The following is a 17,929-nucleotide window of genomic DNA, read 5'->3' on the forward strand; positions in this document are numbered from 1 at the left end:
CTGAGTTCCTTAATATGCTCTTCCATCAATCTAGTAGTCTTTTGAAACTTTTCCTGCATAATGCGGTACTGTCACTTTAAATCCTCTATCTGCTGTGGTTCACTTTAGGATTGTTCCTATCACATGTTACATTTTTCAGTAATTCTGAGATGAATTGCTTGGTTTCCTGCAGAAAGAGCATAGCAGAATCTTCCTACTCAGTTCCTACCAATTCATCCAGCACATTTACTCTCCTTAAATGGTGGTGTGTTTTGCCTCTTGCCATCCTCTGTTCTGGTGCTTTCACAAACTGGCAGATCTTCATAAAATCATCAGTTGTCATCTGAGTTAGAGATCTGCTGATTTCTTCCTGTACACACTCCATGTTCATAACTCTGATCCCTGTGCAGACAGACTGTCTCTTCTTGTCACTGCAAACTTTTTATCTTCACCCAGCCCCATGTTGGGCACCAAAATTGTTGCACATATGATGAAAAAACTCCACAGTCGATAAGGGGTGGGTAGAGGCGAGGTGTTTAATGAGGATCCAACAATCTGGAATGAGATGGAGGGCATTCTTTTATTAGGGCAGGGACAGTGTAACTACTAACTACATAAAAAATTCCCCCACCAACCATGAATGTACAAGTGATTTTCCCTACACAGGAAGTGCAACAGCTATGCTGGGGGAAACTTGTGTGTCATCTCTATAGAATCCCAGGATTACAATCTGTATCTATTATAATTTAGTAGTTTGGGTCACCCTGAGCTGCTTGGTTACTCTATTATAATTATATATATTTATGAAACTGACTGGAAAACATATTTGTTTTTGGTGGGTGCCTGTTTTATACATGCTTTACAATTTGTATCAGCTATAACAAAGAAATGTTTTTCTTTAAGGCCTCTTTCACAGTGGGACGGTGTGTTTGATGTGACGTTAAGGTCGCATAATGTGCCCCTAATGCAACGCATTGAAAGACTATAACTTGGACGTTATAGTACATTCTTTAGCCCTGCGTTTGGTGCACCGTTTTCGTCTCACAGTGATGAAACGAAAACGGCGCATGCGTTACATTAAAAAAAAAAACTTTACTGAGCATGTGCAGCACACACAATGCAGCGGATTTATTGCTGAATGCACAGCATGCAGCACTTTCTAAATATAATACACGCTACACACAATGCACGTCTGTGCAACTGTGAATGTTGCACAGACTTAATATTGCTGTGCGTTAGTCCACGTTAAAACATTTTCTAACGTGCGACTTTAACGCCGCACTGGGAAAGAGGCCTAAAGGTTATTATGTTGTTGCAAATCTTTTAGAGCAGAGAGCATGCTCTCTGCTCTAAAAGATGCTCAGGTCCATTTTAAACAATATTGTTATCTTAGCCTGCTGAAAATAAATAATATCCCTGTCCTGCACCACATTAGCCATATTTTTACTGTTTGTTATACAGATGGGAGATATACCTCCTTAGCATGCAGCAAACTCTTCAGCATGGAGTTTGTATGTCTTGCATACATTGGTGTGGGTTACACAATACACTTTATAAAGTTTTGTACCAGCCATGCGCTCCATCAGCCTATTTCGGCAGTTTGAGCTATAGATGGGTAACAGCCCTCCTTAAGACACCATCTACATGGAGTTTGTATGCTTTACATACATTGGTGTGGGTTACGAAATATAGCTATCTTAGTCTGCTGCAACACAGTTATGTACCAGCCCTGAGTCCCACTAGCCATATTCCTGCTGTTTATGCTACAGAGGGACAGCAGCCCTCCTTAGCACACCATCTACATTTGTGTGGATTTTACAAATATTGCTTTCTCAGCCTGCTGCAAGTAAATCATCCCCCACCCCCCTGCTCTGTCGTGCCTTATTGCTGCTGGTCATACTCAAAATGGACTACAACCCTCCTTAGCACCTCAACTGCATGGAGTTTGTATGTTTAATCTAGGTTTTTAATATTTTCAGAGACCAAGGAGAAGACACACAAAACTGAACGAGAAGAACAGAACGGACTGACCCAAGGCTCAACCTACTGCAAGTAAGTCATGCTTTCCCCGTCCTGTGCGCCATGAGTCCCATTGCATTAGCAACTACTTGGAGTATGAAGCTGACTACTTCATACTCCAAGTAGCCAGCAGCTCTCCTTTGTACATAAAGCGCTTTTGCGCAAATTATATTTTCACAATTTGACCAATGGCCAGATACATGTTGGCTACAGATGACTATTAATTGCAGCCTCATCACCGGACACTCCACTATCCTTGAACTTTTATCCTTTGCAGCACTAACATTGCAGGCTCAATTCTGGCTCTAGATACCATCTAAATGGAGTTGATATGTTTAACCTAAGTTTGTGTGGGTTAGCAAATACTGTATTTATGTCTGATGCATTGTTTACAGGGTAATTTACATGCATAATGACTCCATGACCACTAGGGGCACAGTTTCTATTCTAAACCTGGACACCATACAGTACATATGCAGTTTGTATGTTATAACTGTGTGTGTGTGTTTCCTCCATGCATCCCATTTCATAATATTTTATTGCAAGGTCCATTACACTTATAGAACTAGGAACAGAGGCTCCATTATGACCCTGGAAAACATCGGCATGGAGTTTGTCTGTTCAACCTGAGTTTTAAGATATTGAGTTGTTTAAATAAATACTGATATTTAAGTTTATATTAATTTAATGTTTTATATTCTACAAGTACAATACATTTTTTGCTCACTGATGTATCTTTTGCTTATATTTTTACACAAATCTTTTTGGACTCTTTCACAGATTTTTATTGCTATAAAAATGCCTACAAGAAAACATAAGGCAGTTGCCCAACTGCAATCAAAAGCTAAAAAGATGAAACGGCGTACACAAGAATCTCCTGAAGAGAAAAAAAGCTTGAAAGCTTCAGAGACAGTACAGCAGCGTGATGTCCAACTGCCGGATATGAGAGATAGAGTTACTACATCTAGAGTTTCACAGACAGAAGAGCAGCATGATGACCGAGTACTGCAAAATAGAATTAAAAACAGATGATCATGGAGTGCACAACATTTTGCCTTAACATTGGAAGGATTCTACGATGATCCACATAAAGAATACTCGCAGCAATATCTATTGTCATGCTAAAAAGTTTAAATCAGAATCTCCCGGTGTTTGCTGCAAAAAAGGGAAAGTTGCCAACTGGAAACACCACCACTAAAACTTTTAAATTACACATCATCAAAAACTACAGAGTCAAGGCATTTTCTTACTATCCGGTTCAGCACCACAGTGTCGAAAACCTCATGCATCCGAGCCACGTTCACCTCCCATTCATTCGCCAATAACTTTATCACCACTTATCACAATGAATTGATCTATATCTCGTTTTTACCGCCACTAATTAGGCTTTCTTTGGGTGGTACATCTTGCAAAGAATTATTTTTTTCAAAATCCATTTTAAAGTGGACGCAAATTAAAAATACAAGATTTTAGAAATAACATCTATTTTCTAAATTATAATAATAAATAGCAGCCTTTTTTCAGCCGCATGATGACAAATATACAATATTTTACATTTATTGGAGGAACCCCTCTCTTCCTTACATATTGCCAGGATTTTTTCGGCAAACTGGTGGAGTAGATGGTGTCCAGCAAAGGAGGAATTGCTAATGGCTGCCACCTGTATAACCCTAGTTATGAAAAGAGAAGGGTGAAAAGCCTGCACTGAAATGCTCATAGGCTTGAAAGAGCATTTATTTATCTTTGTATGTGTCAGAGTGGTGCAACTAAATATTTTTTTGAATTAAAAAAATGTTTGGTTTGGGTCCGCTTTAACAGGAACATTAAGAAAGAAATAAAAAAAATCATTTTTTCTCAGTTTTGGCCATTATAGCTTGAAATTAATATATGCCACCGTAATTAAAACTAATGTATTTTATTTGCCCATTTGTCCCGCTTATTATACCATTTAAATTATGTCCCTATCACAATTTATGGCTCCAATATTTTATTTAGAAATAAAGGTGCATTTTTTCAATTTGCGTCCATCACTATTTACAAGCTAATAATTTAAAATAATATAATAATATACTCTCTTGACATGCATATTTAAAAAGTTCAGACCCTTAGGTAACTGTTTGTTGTTTTTGTTTGTTTTTTATTGTAATTTTTTTTAATTTTTTTTTTTTTATTAAAAAATGTATTTGGGTAATTTTGGGTGTGGGAGGGAAACAGTTTATTTTAAATGAAAAATAATGTAATTGTTTAATAAAAAATGTGCCTGAGTGCAGTTTACTATTTGGCCACAAGATGGCCACAGTCAAAAAAGTCCTGGATGCGAACAATCTCACATCCAGGAACTAAAAAGAAGACGGTGAAGTTTCCTGGGGGCAGAAATACCGCGCTCTCTGAATAGAAAGCGTCGGTTATTCTGCGGGGAAGTTAGATTGGTGAATGGGAATTATATTCCCATTTACTGATCGGGGGGCTAACGGCGGGCAGCGGGAGCGCGCACGGGAGCATGCACGATCGCGCGCACCATGCAGCAACAGCAGCAGTGCCTATCTGGACGAACATAGTCGTCCAGATAGGCTGAAATGGCTATCATCAGAAAATACAATTCATGTTTTCAGATGACATAATTTGGTGCCACATCAGTTGTGGAACATCCCAGATTTCTGTCTATATTCACAGGGCAAGGGCAGATTTACCATAAAGCTTCTGCTCCCAAATCAAACACCAACATTACTACAACTTTATTTTATTGAAAACGTCTTAGGAAAAAGAAGTGAAATTGTGTCAAATGTACAAAGGATGTTGCATGAGCCCAATGTTCAATTTTAAAATGTTTAAAACGGCACTGAAACATATGCCAACGGATGAATATAAAGTTGTTATAAGAGCAGACAGAAGACCAGCAGGTGAACATGAGCGGCCCTTCAATGTACCTCTGACAGATGAAGTTGAAATACTTATATCAGGCAATGAGTTTAACCCTTTCCCTGCCAGACAATCTGTCCTAAACACAAACATCTACTGCCAATGCCAAGCAGATTTTAGATATTTTGTACTCATCATTAGGTTTACTTAGAATTTTTTTCAAGAAAACCTACATGAAATAGGACATTATATATATTGTTTTTTCTCTGTAATGATTTGGGCTTTGAACACTGAAACAACATTTTGTACTTTTTCTGGAGATATAACAACATTTTTGGGTGAAATATGTAAAAAAAAAAGTGAAATAAAAAATAAAATATTTTTCTGTTTGTGTTTTTTTTTTTCCTTCAAAAAATAATTACGTTTTCTGATAAATATGTTACTGTTTTGTAAAAGCCCTGATTCTGCTTAATCCAACAATATCAGATATGGATTGGTATCTGTCAGGTATAGCAGTATTACCTCACCAGCGGAGAGTGCTGCGGCCGTCGCTTCCGCGTCTGACGTCACCCTGGCGGTGGCCGCATCCTCTCAGACATCTTGCACAGCCCCTGGCAGGACAGGTCTCTCCTCTGCACATCAGATTAGGTCAGAACGCTCGCAGGCGGGGCGGCAGGACCTTTATAATCTGAAGAGACGGGTCAGCTGATCTTGCGGTCAGCTGACACCAACCTGCCAATCACACGCTGCTGATTGGTTCAGCCCTCTGGGCGGGCGGCTTGAGTTTGCTTTCTGTATTTAAGCTGGGAGATATCATTTGCTCATTGTCTGTTGTTGCGAATACTTCGTGTTAGCGCTCAGACCTTTGATAGCTGTAATCAGTAGTGTAAAACATACCAATTGTATTTATCTGTGTATGACTCTTTGCCTGCTCTGACTATTCTTTCTGCCTTGTGATTCTGTACCTCTGCCCATCTGATCTTGTTGCCGACTTTTGCTTGAACTTCACTCTGATTCTGCTTGTCGATTCTGTACCTTATCTGTCCGTCTGTTGCCTACCTGATCTGTGTAACTATTCAATTTCTCTCTCACCAGTGGGCCCTCGCCGCTGGTGAGGTTACCGCTGTGGTTCTATCTGTAACCTCCATTGCCACTGGTGAGGTTACCGCTGAGAATCTATCAGAAAGGTACTGTTTGCACCAATCACTACACTTTGTGCAATAAAGCTAGTGACTTTTGTCACGTCTTACATGCCATTTGCTTACTATATCTGTATTGTTGGTGATTCTGCAGATCACCATATAATCAGATATAGTATCTGTATTATTGGTGATACTGCAGATCACCACATAATCAGAAATTTGTTATCCTGCTGACACTATTGTTACAGAACAACAACTTATAACTATGGAGGCTCAGATTCAAGCATTAACTGCAGCTGTGGAGCAGTTAAATGCTACTGTGACATCACAACAGGCTCAGTTGAACGTTTTGACTGAGGCTATAAGTCGTTCACAGAGATCTGCATCATCATCGCTTCCCTCTCTGGGCCTAAGATTAGTGTTGGGCAAACACCTGGATGTTCGGGTTCGCGAACGTTCGCCGAACATGGCCGCGATGTTCGGGTGTTCGCGCCGAACTCCGAACATAATGGAAGTCAATGGGGACCTGAACTTTCGTGCTTTGTAAAGCTTCCTTACATGCTACATACCCCAAATTTGCAGGGTATGTGCACCTTGGGAGTGGGTACAAGAGGAAAAAAAATATTTGAAAAAGAGCTTATAGTTTTGAGAAAATTGATTGTAAAGTTTCAAAGGAAAAAAATGTCTTTTAAAACTATTCCCAGAAGAAACACGGAGCACAATGCTATACAGTGGTGGGTGAGCGGTGTACTACTGTTCCCAGCAGCGACACAGAGCACAATGCTATACAGTGGTGGGTGAGCGGTGTACTACTATTCCAAGCAGCGACACAGAGCACAATGCTATACACTGGTGGGTGAGCGGTGTACTACTGTTCCCAGCAGAGACACAGAGTGGCAGTAAACACAATGCTATATAGTGTGGGTGAGCGGTGTACTACTGTTCCCAGCAGCGACACAATGACTGGGGGGACCCTGGCTAGCCTGGCTGGAGAGAGAACTACCCTGCCTGCCTACCCAAAGCTAAACCCACAGACAAATGGCGGAGAAATGACGTGGATCGGGTATTTATTTACCCGAACCACGTGACCCGTTCGGCCAATCAGAGCGCGTTCGGGTCCGAACCACGTGACCCGTTCGGCCAATCACAGCGCTAGTGGAACGTTCGGGGAACGTTCGGCCATGCCCTCTTAGTTCGGCCATATGGCCGAACGGTTTGGCCGAACACCATCAGGTGTTCGGTCGAACTCGAACATCACCCGAACAGGGTGATGTTCTGCAGAACCCGAACAGTGGCGAACACTGTTCGCCCAACACTACCTAAGATGGCTCTACCTGAAAAATTTTCAGGGTATAAGTCAGATTTTAGAAATTTCAGAAACAGGTGTAAATCGTACTTTGAAATGAGGCCCATTGCATCAGGCTCCAAACTACAGCGGGTAACCTTGATTAAAACCCTGCTGTCGGGGGACTCGCAAACCTGGTCCTATAATTTACCTGAGGGTCATGAGGCTTTGAGATCTGTTCAGGCTTTCTTTGATGCCATGGCGGTCATATACGATGACCCAGACACTGCAGCCACGGCAGAAAGAAATTTAAAGAGACTTCGCCAAGGGCATGGGACTGTGGAAGATTATGCCTCACAGTTTAGGAAATGGGCAGTCTCTTCTAGATGGGAACACTACGCGTTGCTAGATTGTTTTCTGTCAGGGTTGTCAGATTCAGTTTCAGACATCATAATCAGTTACCCTGAGCCCAAAACTTTGTATGAAGCTATTGCTTTAGCCGTAAAAATTGATCGCAGGGTACGGTACTATAAACAGGGCAGGTCATGTGGTACTCCCAGAACTGTCGTTTCCACAGCTTCGGTTACGACTACTTTGGATGAACCAATGCAGCTCGGTCACTCAAAGTTGTCGGAGTCTGAAAAGACCAGAAGGCGAAAGGAGGGCCTCTGTTTATATTGCAGGGAAAAATGGCATCTTATACAAAATTGCAGCAAGAAGGCGGAAGACTTCTCCGCCTAGGTGTAGTTGGAGGCACTACCCTAGGCGAACCTGTTTTACCTCCGAAGTTTTCTAAGATGTTATTGCCTTGTTCTGTTACGTGGAAAGATCAAGTCTTTTGCACACAGGCCTTTGTTGACTCGGCAGCTAACTTTATTGACATGAGTCTGGCCTCTAAGTGGGAAATTCCCATTCTTCCCTTAGACAGGCAGATATACGTAACCGCCATTGATGATTCTCCACTGCAGAACAAGCAACATCTCTCGCACACTCCTCTCCTCACTTAATTAAACTTATTAAAGATGTCGTCCCCCATGATTGTCCTAGGGCTCCCGTGGTTACATCAACACTCACCTCAGATTGACTGGAACACAGGGCAACTGCTGGCCTGGTCCCCAGCCTGTCAATCTTCTTGTTTAGAAAAAATTACCCTGTGTTCCACTGGGGTTCAGGTGGAGGGTGTTCCTTCTCCATATTCAGAGTTCTCTGATGTTTTTTGCCCACAAGCTGCTGATAAGCTTCCCCCGCATAGAGAGTTTGATTGCCCTATTGAGTTGAGACCGGGTACCATGCCTCCCAGGGGAGACTTGTACAACCTCTCAGGTCCAGAACAACTTGCCATGAAAGAGTACAGCAAGGAGAACCTTGAATGGAAGACTGCCTTCAATACACCCGATGGGCATTACGAGTACTTAGTGATGCCCTTCGGGCTGTGTAATGCCCCCGCAGTATTTCAAGAATTTGTGAATGAAATTTTTAGGGACGTACTGGGATGCTTCGTGGTTGTCTATTTAGATGACATCTTGATATTTTCCCACAACCTCAGGGAACACAGGGACCATGTGAAATATGTTTTACTAAAACTCCGAGAAAATCACCTGTATGCAAAACTGGAAAAATGTCTGTTTGAGGTGTCTGAGGTCGCCTTCTTGGAGTACATCATCTCTACTGATGGTTTGTCTATGGACCCCAAGAAAGTTTCTGCAGTGTTAGAGTGGCCACAACCTGCTGGTTTGAAGGCCCTTCAACGCTTTTTAAGTTTTGCTAATTATTACAGAAAGTTTATTAAGGGATTTTCTTCGGTGGTTGCTCCCCTCACCAATTTGACAAAAAAAGGGGCTGATACTTACAACTGGTCTAAAGAGGCCTGTGAGGCCTTTACGCAACTCAAGGCATTCTTCTGTGCTGCTCCCATTTTGCATCACGTGGATGTTTCTCGCCCGTTTATTGTGGAAGTAGACGCCTCCAAAATTGGAGTGGGGGCTGTACTGTCCCAATATTCTGGAACTCAAGGGTGGTTACACCCTTGCGCTTTCTTTTCCTGCAAATTCTCGCCAGCAGAAAGGAATTATGACATTGGTAACAGGGAGCTTTTGGCCATAAAGATGGCATTTGAAGAATGGTGACACTGGCTAGAGGGAGCGGAGCGTGTTATTACGGTATATACAGATCACAAGAATATGGAATATATTGAAGGTGCTAAGAGGCTCAACCCGAGACAAGCTCGGTGGGCACTCTTCTTTTCACGGTTCCGATTTATAATCACGTACAAGCCAGGTAATAAGGACGTTAAGGCCGATGCATTGTCCCGCTGTTTCGAACCTGAGTCAGTACAGCCCTCACTCCCTGTTAATATCTTGCCGGAGCATATAGTGGTTGCGGCCACAGAACCCATAGAGGATTTGGCAGTCACTCTGCAGCCATATCAGTCTGAGCCTCCAGAGGGAAAACCAGAGGGCATACTATTTGTTCCACTGCATCTGCGTCTGCAAGTATTGCAGATGTTCCACAGCCATAAAAACGCTGGGCATCCAGCGATAGGCAGAACTGAGGAACTTTTGTCCCGCAGTGTGTGGTGGCCATCATGGATAAATGACTGCAAAGAGTTTGTGACCTCCTGTACCATCTGTGCCCGCAGTAAACCATCCAGACAGGCCCCTGCGGGTATGCTACAGTCTTTGCCTACTCCCACAGAACCATGGACCCACATATCCATTGATTTTGTGGGAGAACTCCCTAATTCTGAGGGGAACACGGTAATTTGGGTGATTTTAGACCATTTTAGCAAGATGGTCCATTTTGTTCCTTTGAAAAAACTTCCCTCAGCCCAGGAATAGGCGGATCTTTTTGTCACCCATGTCTTCTGTTTGCACGAAATACCAGTCAATATAGTCTCGGACAGAGGAGTACAATTTGTATCTAGGTTTTGGCGGGCTTTCTGTCAGTTAGATGCAGTGAGGTGGGTTCACTCAACACAACAGCTAGCTATATGCAGTGAGGTGGGTTCACTGAACACTAAAGGTAGTTAGATGCAGTGAGGTGCGTTCACTGAACACTAAAGGTAGTTAGATGCAGTGAAGTGGGTTCACTGAACACTAAAGGTAGTTAGATGCAGTGAGATGGGTTCACTGAACACTAAACGTACTTAGATGCAGTGAGGTGGGTTCACTGAACACTAAAGGTAGTTAGATGCAATGAGGTGGGTTCACTGAACCAGGGCAGTTTCTAGGCTAAATTGCATCCAGGGCAAGGGTGTAAAAATTGCGCCCCCACCCCGTGGACTCACAAACCCTTACTCTTTAGGGACACGCACACAGCCACAGGTCACAAGTAGATCTGCCTACTTACTAGTGACCAGCCGCTCATCCAGGAGGAAGCAGGGACCAGGAGAACACACAGGCAAAGAGAGTGCGGAAAACCGACTACTCCATGGGCACCGCTCACTGACAGCCTGCAGTACCACTACAGGACATCAGGTGTCATCACGCAGTGGTGACTAGGGGTGGTCGTAGTCAGCCAACTTCGCTAAGCTGGAACTAGGCGTAGTTTTATGCAATTGCGCTTCGCCAAACTACGGCTTCGAAATCAGATATTCGCTTCCTATGTGTGAGAAAACGCGGAAAAGCCGCCGCGAGCACTCAGAGCAAGGCGGCTGATTCCGCGTCCAACACGGCAGGTTGCGCGCGTGGGTCTGCATCCACTGGCATGACGGAACGCGATGAAACCGTGCCTTATGAACAAGGCGGTGGATTCCGCGTCAGACGCGGATGTTGGCACGCATAGGCATAATTCTGACAGTACTGCTGAACGCAGAGGAACCGCCGCATGCTTGGACAGCGGTGCGGCTGGTTCCGCATCCAACACAGCAGAAACATTACAACACATGTCTGGTGTGGCTGGGACTGATAGTCCACACAGGTTCAGGAGGACGCGCGCGCGGAGAGGCAGAGCCTTTATGACAGTCAGAAGGGCGTCAGCTGACCAAGCCGGTCAGCTCACAATTCCAGCAGTTTTCATTGGTCCAGCACTTAGGGGTGGCGCTGGAGAGCGCTAGGGTATATATACTGGGTGCTGGTCATTTCTCTGGTGTCTGGCGTTGCGATCACTACGTGGTAGCAATCAGACCTCCTGTTATTATCTGTGTTATTATCTGTGTTATTATCTGTGTTATTATCTAGACCATTTTCCAAGGTGTTGATGACCAAGGAGCTCACACCTTAGTCTAGGAATCCTGTTACCATCTGTATTATGATCTAGACCAGTTCCGGGGTGTTGATGATCTAGGAGCTCACACCCAAGTCTAGGCATTGTTGATTATTTGTTATGACCTTCTGCTTTCCTGACCACTCTTCTGATCTCTGATTAGGTACTTCGCTATATCTGATACTCTGTTGCCAAACTCTGCTAGTCTTAGGATTCCGCATCTGTCTCCTGTCTCTGTACTTTATCTGTCTGTGTGTTAACGACCTGGCCTGTCTGACCTCGAGAACTATCTTCCCTGTTGGGAGATAGTTTCCAGTCCTGTCAGTGACCCTTCACCTTTGGTGTCACTCACTCTCTGATCCTTCCCACTCTCAGCCTGGCTCCGCCCCTTGGGGAGCATCAGACCAGTGGAAGGAACCTGTTCTCTAAGCAGTATCTAGTACTGCCTAGCACCCTCTCCTCAAAGTATACGGTTGCACCAAACACTCATACTACTCAGGTGTCCAGAGGTTAGAGATATATCTGATTATCGGTGATACTGTAGATCATCAATAATCAGGTATATATCTGCATTCTCGGTGATACTGCAGATCACCTATAATCAGATCCTCTCTGTGTTACACCGATCATTACACTATGCATTTCATAGACTACGCGTTAAAATACGCAATTACTCATAGTGCGAAGCGTATTTTATGCGGACGCTTATGCCATTATGCGGAAAAATGTACGCATTAATTCTTCTGCAAATGCTTGCACCAGGAACTCTTCTATGCGTACATTCCCCTTTCCAATGCTTAATTTTGTAAGCATTCAGTCGTACGTGGAAAAATAGATGCAAATAACGCATTCGTAGTTTACTTCGCAATACACATGTGAACTATGCATAGGGGGTGTAAACTGCGCGTAATGGTACTTCGCTACGCGTAAAATCGTAAGCGTAGTTTTGAAACTTCGCCTACGAACTACGCTGCGTAGATGCGAACTACAATGCGTATATTCGCACTGGCGTAGTTTGTGCTCATCCCTGGTGGTGACGTGATGATGACTTGACGACGGACCCAGGCAGCCCAGAAGGAGTCAAGGAAGGTGATCCCGCTGGTAATCTTCTATCTTCTCCCATTTGGCTGCACCATGCGTCACCAGCTCTCTAGTGGTTATGTCCTTCTGCCTGTGCCCCCCTTCTTCTACTTGCCGGTCTGCGCCCAGGGCAGTCGCCCTGCCCGCACTGCCCAAGAAACGGCCCTGCACTGAACACTAAAGGTAGTTAGATGCAGTGAGGTGGGTTCACTGAACACTAAAGGAAGTTAGATGCAGTGAGGTGGGATCACACCGCACAATAGGTAGTTATATGCAGTGAGGTGGGTTCACTCCACACAATAGGTAGTTATATGCAGTGAGGTGGGTTCACTCAACACAAAATCTAGGTATATGCAGTTAGCTGCGTTCATTTAACACAAAAGGTAGTTATATGCAGTGGGGTGGGTTCACTGAACACAATAGGTAGTTAGATGCAGTGAGGTGGGTTCATCGAACACTAAAGGTAGTTAGATGCAGTGAGGTGGGTTCACTGAACACTAAAGGTAGTTAGATGCAGTGAAGTGGGTTCACTGAACACTAAAGGTAGTTAGATCCAGTGAGGTGGGTTCACTGAACACAATAGGTAGTTAGATGCAGTGAGGTGGGTTCACTCAACACAAAGGTGGTTAGATGCAGTGAGGTGGGTTCACTGAACACTAAAGTTAGTTAGATGCAGTGAGGTGGGTTCACTGAACACAACAGCTAGCTATATGCAGTGAGGTGGGTTCACTCAACACAACAGCGAGGTATATGCAGTGAGGTGTGTTCACTCAACACAAAAGGTAGTTGAATGCAGTGAGGTGGGTTCACTCAACACAACAGCTAGCTATATGCAGTGAGGTGGGTTCACTGAACACAAAAGTTAGTCAGATGCAGTGAGGTGGGTTCACTCAACACAACAGCTATCTATATGCAGTGAGGTGGGTTCACTGCACACTAAAGATAGTTAGATGCAGTGAGGTGGGTTCACTGAACACTAAAGGTACTTAGATGCAGTGAGGTGGGTTCACTGAACACTAAAGGTAGTTAGATGCAATGAGGTGGGTTCATTGAACACTAAAGGCAGTTAGATGCAGTGAGGTGGGTTCACTCCACACAATAGGTAGTTATATGATTATGCAGTGAGGTGGGTTCACTCAACACAACATCTAGGTATATGCAGTTAGCTGTGTTCACTCAACACAAAAGGTAGTTATATGCAATGAGGTGGGTTGACTGAACACAATAGGTAGTTAGATGCAGTGAGGTGGGTTGACTGAACATAAAAAGGTAGTTTGATGCAGTGAGGTGGGTTCACTCAACACAGCAGCTAGCTATATGCAGTGAGGTGGGTTCACTGAACACTAAAGGTATTTAGATGCAGTGAGGTGGGTTCACTGAACACTAAAGGTAGTTAGATGCAGTGGGTTCACTGAACACTAAAGGTAGTTAGATGCAGTGAGGTGGGTTCACTCCACACAATAGGTAGTTATATGCAGTGAGGTGGGTTCACACAACATAAAGGTAGTTAGATGAAGTGAGGTGGGTTCACTCAACACAACAGCTAGCTATATGCAGTGAGGTGGGTTCACTGAACACTAAAGGTAGTTAGATGCAGTGAGGTGGGTTCACTCAACACTAAAGGTAGTTAGCAGGCATACTCAGATGTACCAAAATTCGGTTCGGGTACATTCGAATTCGGGTCTGCATGACAGTCGAATTCGAATTCGCTTTCGACCACGAAATTCGTTTCAGATTCAGTTTGGGTGTCGGGGTCAGGGGTTCGGTAAGAAATTCGTGTTCGCGAATTCGGGTTTTTTTTTTTTTTTTTAAGGGAAATCACATAGAAATAGGTGTTATTAAGAAAAAAAAACGTGACGTGTGGCACTGGCAGCAGGCAATGCATAGTGTGGACCCTGGTGGTGGGAATACTGACAGCAGGAGGAAAAATACAGCAGCAGGAGGAGGAGTGACGTGTGGCACTGGCAGCAAGCGATGCATAGTGTGGACCCTGGTGGTGGGACCACTGACAGCAGGAGGATAAATACAGCAGCAGTAGGAGGAGGAGTGACGTGTGGCACTGACAGCAGGCAATGTATTGTGTGGACTCTGGCAGTGGGACCACTGACAGCAGGAGGATAAATACAGCAGCAGGAAGAGGAGTGACGTGTGGCACTGGCAGCAGGCAATGTATTGTGTGGACCCTGGCAGTGGGACCACTGACAGCAGGAGGATAAATACAACAGCAGCAGCAGGAGGAGTGACGTGTGGCACTGGCAGCAGGCAATGCATAGTGTGAACCCTGGCGGTGGGACCACTGACAGCAGGAGGATGAAAATGAGCGCGGCGTAATATGTTGCCGCTTTATAAATACAATAAATACATAAATCAATTCATAAATTCATAAATAAATCAATGCAGCAGGCCAGCAGCAGCAGCAGGAGTCACGTAGAAATACAGTAAATACATAAATAAATTCATAGGTAAATAAATGCAGCAGGCCAGCAGCAGCAGGAGGAGTCATGTAGAAATACAATAAATACGTAAATAAATTCATAAATTAATCAATGCAGCAGGCCAGCAGCAGCAAGAGGAGTCACGTGGAAATACAATAAATACATAAATAAATTCATAAATAAATAAATGCAGCAGGCCAGCAGGAGGAGGAGGAGTCATCACGTATGGCAGGCAGCAGGCAATGTATTGTAATTCCCAGGCAGGCACCTCATGTCCTCCTTTCGCCGACAACAGGTGCCAGGAACGTGCCTTCTATCCAGGCCTGGTTAATCTTCAAAAATGTCAGTCTGTCCACGCCCTCTGTGGACAGACGAGAGCGCTTCTCGGTGACCACGCCACCGGCCACACTGAAGCACCTCTCAGACAGTACGCTGGAAGGGGGGCAAGACAATACCTCCAGGGCATACTGCGCAAGCTCCCTCCAGATGTGCAAGCACTCCACCCAGTACTCCATGGGGTACACAGGCTCCTCGCTGCTGGTGTCAAGCCCACTGAAGGACCCCATGTAGTCGGCCACCATCCAGATCATGCGCTGGCTGTGACTCTCAGCAAAGGTGGCTGCTGCCCTCACCTCCTCTCTCGGCTGCTGTACCTTCATGTAGAATGCCTGCGTCAATGACAGCAGGTCTCCTGGGCGCCTGACGCTGCTGCTGGCCGCAGGCCAGTGCCTGCGGCCAGCAGCAGCGTCAGGCGCCCAGGAGACCTGCTGTCATTGACGCACCTGCTGTGCTGGCTGCTGGAAAGGGACAGAGGGGGTTGAAGGCGGGGGGAAGGCTTCCTCCAGTCGCCGAACAAGGATCTCCTGCAACTCCCTTGCTCGCTGCTCACGGTCTCTGGCAGGCAGAAACTGATCCCACCTCCCTCTCAGCCGTGGGTCCTGGATCATGCTGATGAAGACATCCTCCCTCTGGGATCTGTGCGCAGGCAGCGCAGCATGTGCGCTGCCATGGGGAACAGGGTGGACCGTCTAACAGAGACATCAGGGCCAGCATCCTCCTCTTGCCCCTGAGACTCTTCCTCCTCTCTCCTCCCTCACACCACTGCTGCTGCGCCTCGATGTTCCCCCCCAGCAGCAACGTCCAGCACCTCCAACTCCTCCTCATCCTCCTCCAGGGACTCAAATACCTGCGGAGCAGTGGACTGCGCAGACGGCTGCTGTTCTAGCTGGTTCAGGGACTCCTCTCCCAAATCCACCAAATTGCCAAGTGCCCTGTCCAGCAGACAAACAAAGGGCACCCACTGGCAGAGGGATGCCCGTTGTTCACTCACCAGGTTGGTTCCCTGCAGGAAGGGAGCCAACACCAAGCAGACCTGCTGCATCTGCCCCCATTGTGCGTTGGTGAGGAGCTGGAGTTTGTTGCTGCTGCTGCGGCGACAGTGGCATCATAGATGTACCGGTTGACAGCCCTCCTCTGCTCAACCAGCTGCTCTAACATCGCCAGGGTGGAGTTCCAGCAAGTTGGCACATCTATGAAGAGGCGTTGTTGTGGCAGGCCCTCCAGCTGCTGTATGTTTGCCAGTTTTGCTGCGGCAGCTGCTGATTTGCGGAAAGTGCGCAAAATGTTTCGCACCGCTTCTAACAGCTCCTCTATCCCCAGGTAGGTGCGCATGAACTTTTGCACCACCAGGTTCAGGACGTGGGCCAAGCAAGGGACGTAAAGCAAGTCTCCCCTGCTGATGGCAGGCCGCAGGTTGGCGGCATTGTCGGAGCACCACCAATCCCACAGTGAGGCCTCCGGGGGTCAGCCACGTCCTCTCCTGCTCCCTGAAGTACAGGAGCACGTTCGATGCCGTCAAGGAGTTTTTCCCCAGGCTTTTCATCTCCAGCAGCGCTTGGCAGTGGCGGGCCTTCACGCTGCTGGAGAGACGGGATCGCTTGGCAGCGGGAGCTGCTGCTTCTCCCCTGACCCCACACAGTAAAGTAGATTGAACTTCCGGAGGTTCCGGAGGAGCGATCAGAGTTGTGCTGTGTATAGTTGGTGCAGCTCTCAATTTCCGTGCAGGACGGCTATGATATATGGAGACAAAGTGGGAGAAGGCGCACTCAGTGTGTGGATTATGAAAAGTGGCCAGCCGACCGTAGAATGATCTCACCTCAGTGTAGTGCTGGTTAGCCCATATGGGTGTCCCAGCTCGCAGGCTTTGTCCCTTTGAGCCAGGGACCAGGCTCCTGGCAACCGGGATTCCTTTGTTCCTCTCCTCTTGCGGCTGTGGATAGCAACACTCGCCTTGCAGTCACCAGCGTTCTGCACAATGCAGGTGCTCAGTGGCCATGGCGGGCGCCAATTGTAACAGATCTTTACATTACACGGCTTCCCCGTGTATTGTTGTTTGCACAGACTTGCACCTCACCCCTGCCAACTCCATTATACACTACCAGCTAACAAGCGCCCGCAGAGTGCAGGTAACGCTTGTACTGGAAGTTGGAAGACAGCTTGCACACCGATCCCTCTACAAAAGGGAATATACTCATACAATTGGCGCCCGCCATGGCCACTAAGCACCTGCATTGTGCAGAACGCTAGTGACTGCAAGGCAAGTGTTGCTATCCACAGCCGCGAGAGGAGAGGAACAAAGGAATCCCGGTTGCCAGGAGCCTGGTCCCTGGCTCAAAGGGACAAAGTCTGCGAGCTGGGACACCCATATGGGCTAACCAGCACTACACTGAGGTGAGATCATTCTACGGTCGGCTGGCCACTTTTCATAATCCACACACTGAGTGCGCTTTCTCCCACTTTGTCTCCATATGACCCCACGCAGTGGCACCACATAGTGGGCCACTGGTGCCGCTGCTGCTCCCGAGGGTGGACCTGCTGCAGCACTGCTTCCTCGCTCGGGCTTTCCACCAGGCTGATCCAGTGGGCCG

The 17,929-nt window shown here is 46.0% G+C and overlaps 1 protein-coding gene across 6 annotated transcripts in view; it reads left to right on the forward strand.

The window, feature by feature from the left end:
• The window catches only part of LOC137527526 (BTB/POZ domain-containing protein KCTD12-like), an 820,305-nt gene that overhangs the window by 658,034 nt on the left and 144,342 nt on the right, over positions 1-17,929 (forward strand). For 2 of the 6 annotated variants that reach the window (XM_068248056.1, XM_068248058.1), the window contains 2 exons: positions 1,959-2,031; positions 2,779-3,995. The exons of the other annotated variants lie outside the window; for them this stretch is intronic. In XM_068248056.1, the coding sequence (XP_068104157.1) occupies positions 1,959-2,031; positions 2,779-2,794 (89 nt within the window). In that variant the 3' untranslated portion in view covers positions 2,795-3,995. Of the gene's footprint in view, positions 1-1,958; positions 2,032-2,778; positions 3,996-17,929 lie in introns of those variants that run through there. 6 annotated transcript variants of the gene reach the window in all.

Source organism: Hyperolius riggenbachi, chromosome 8 (assembly GCF_040937935.1).
Source record: "Hyperolius riggenbachi isolate aHypRig1 chromosome 8, aHypRig1.pri, whole genome shotgun sequence".
In the NCBI taxonomy this organism is placed as follows: Eukaryota; Metazoa; Chordata; class Amphibia; order Anura; family Hyperoliidae; genus Hyperolius; species Hyperolius riggenbachi.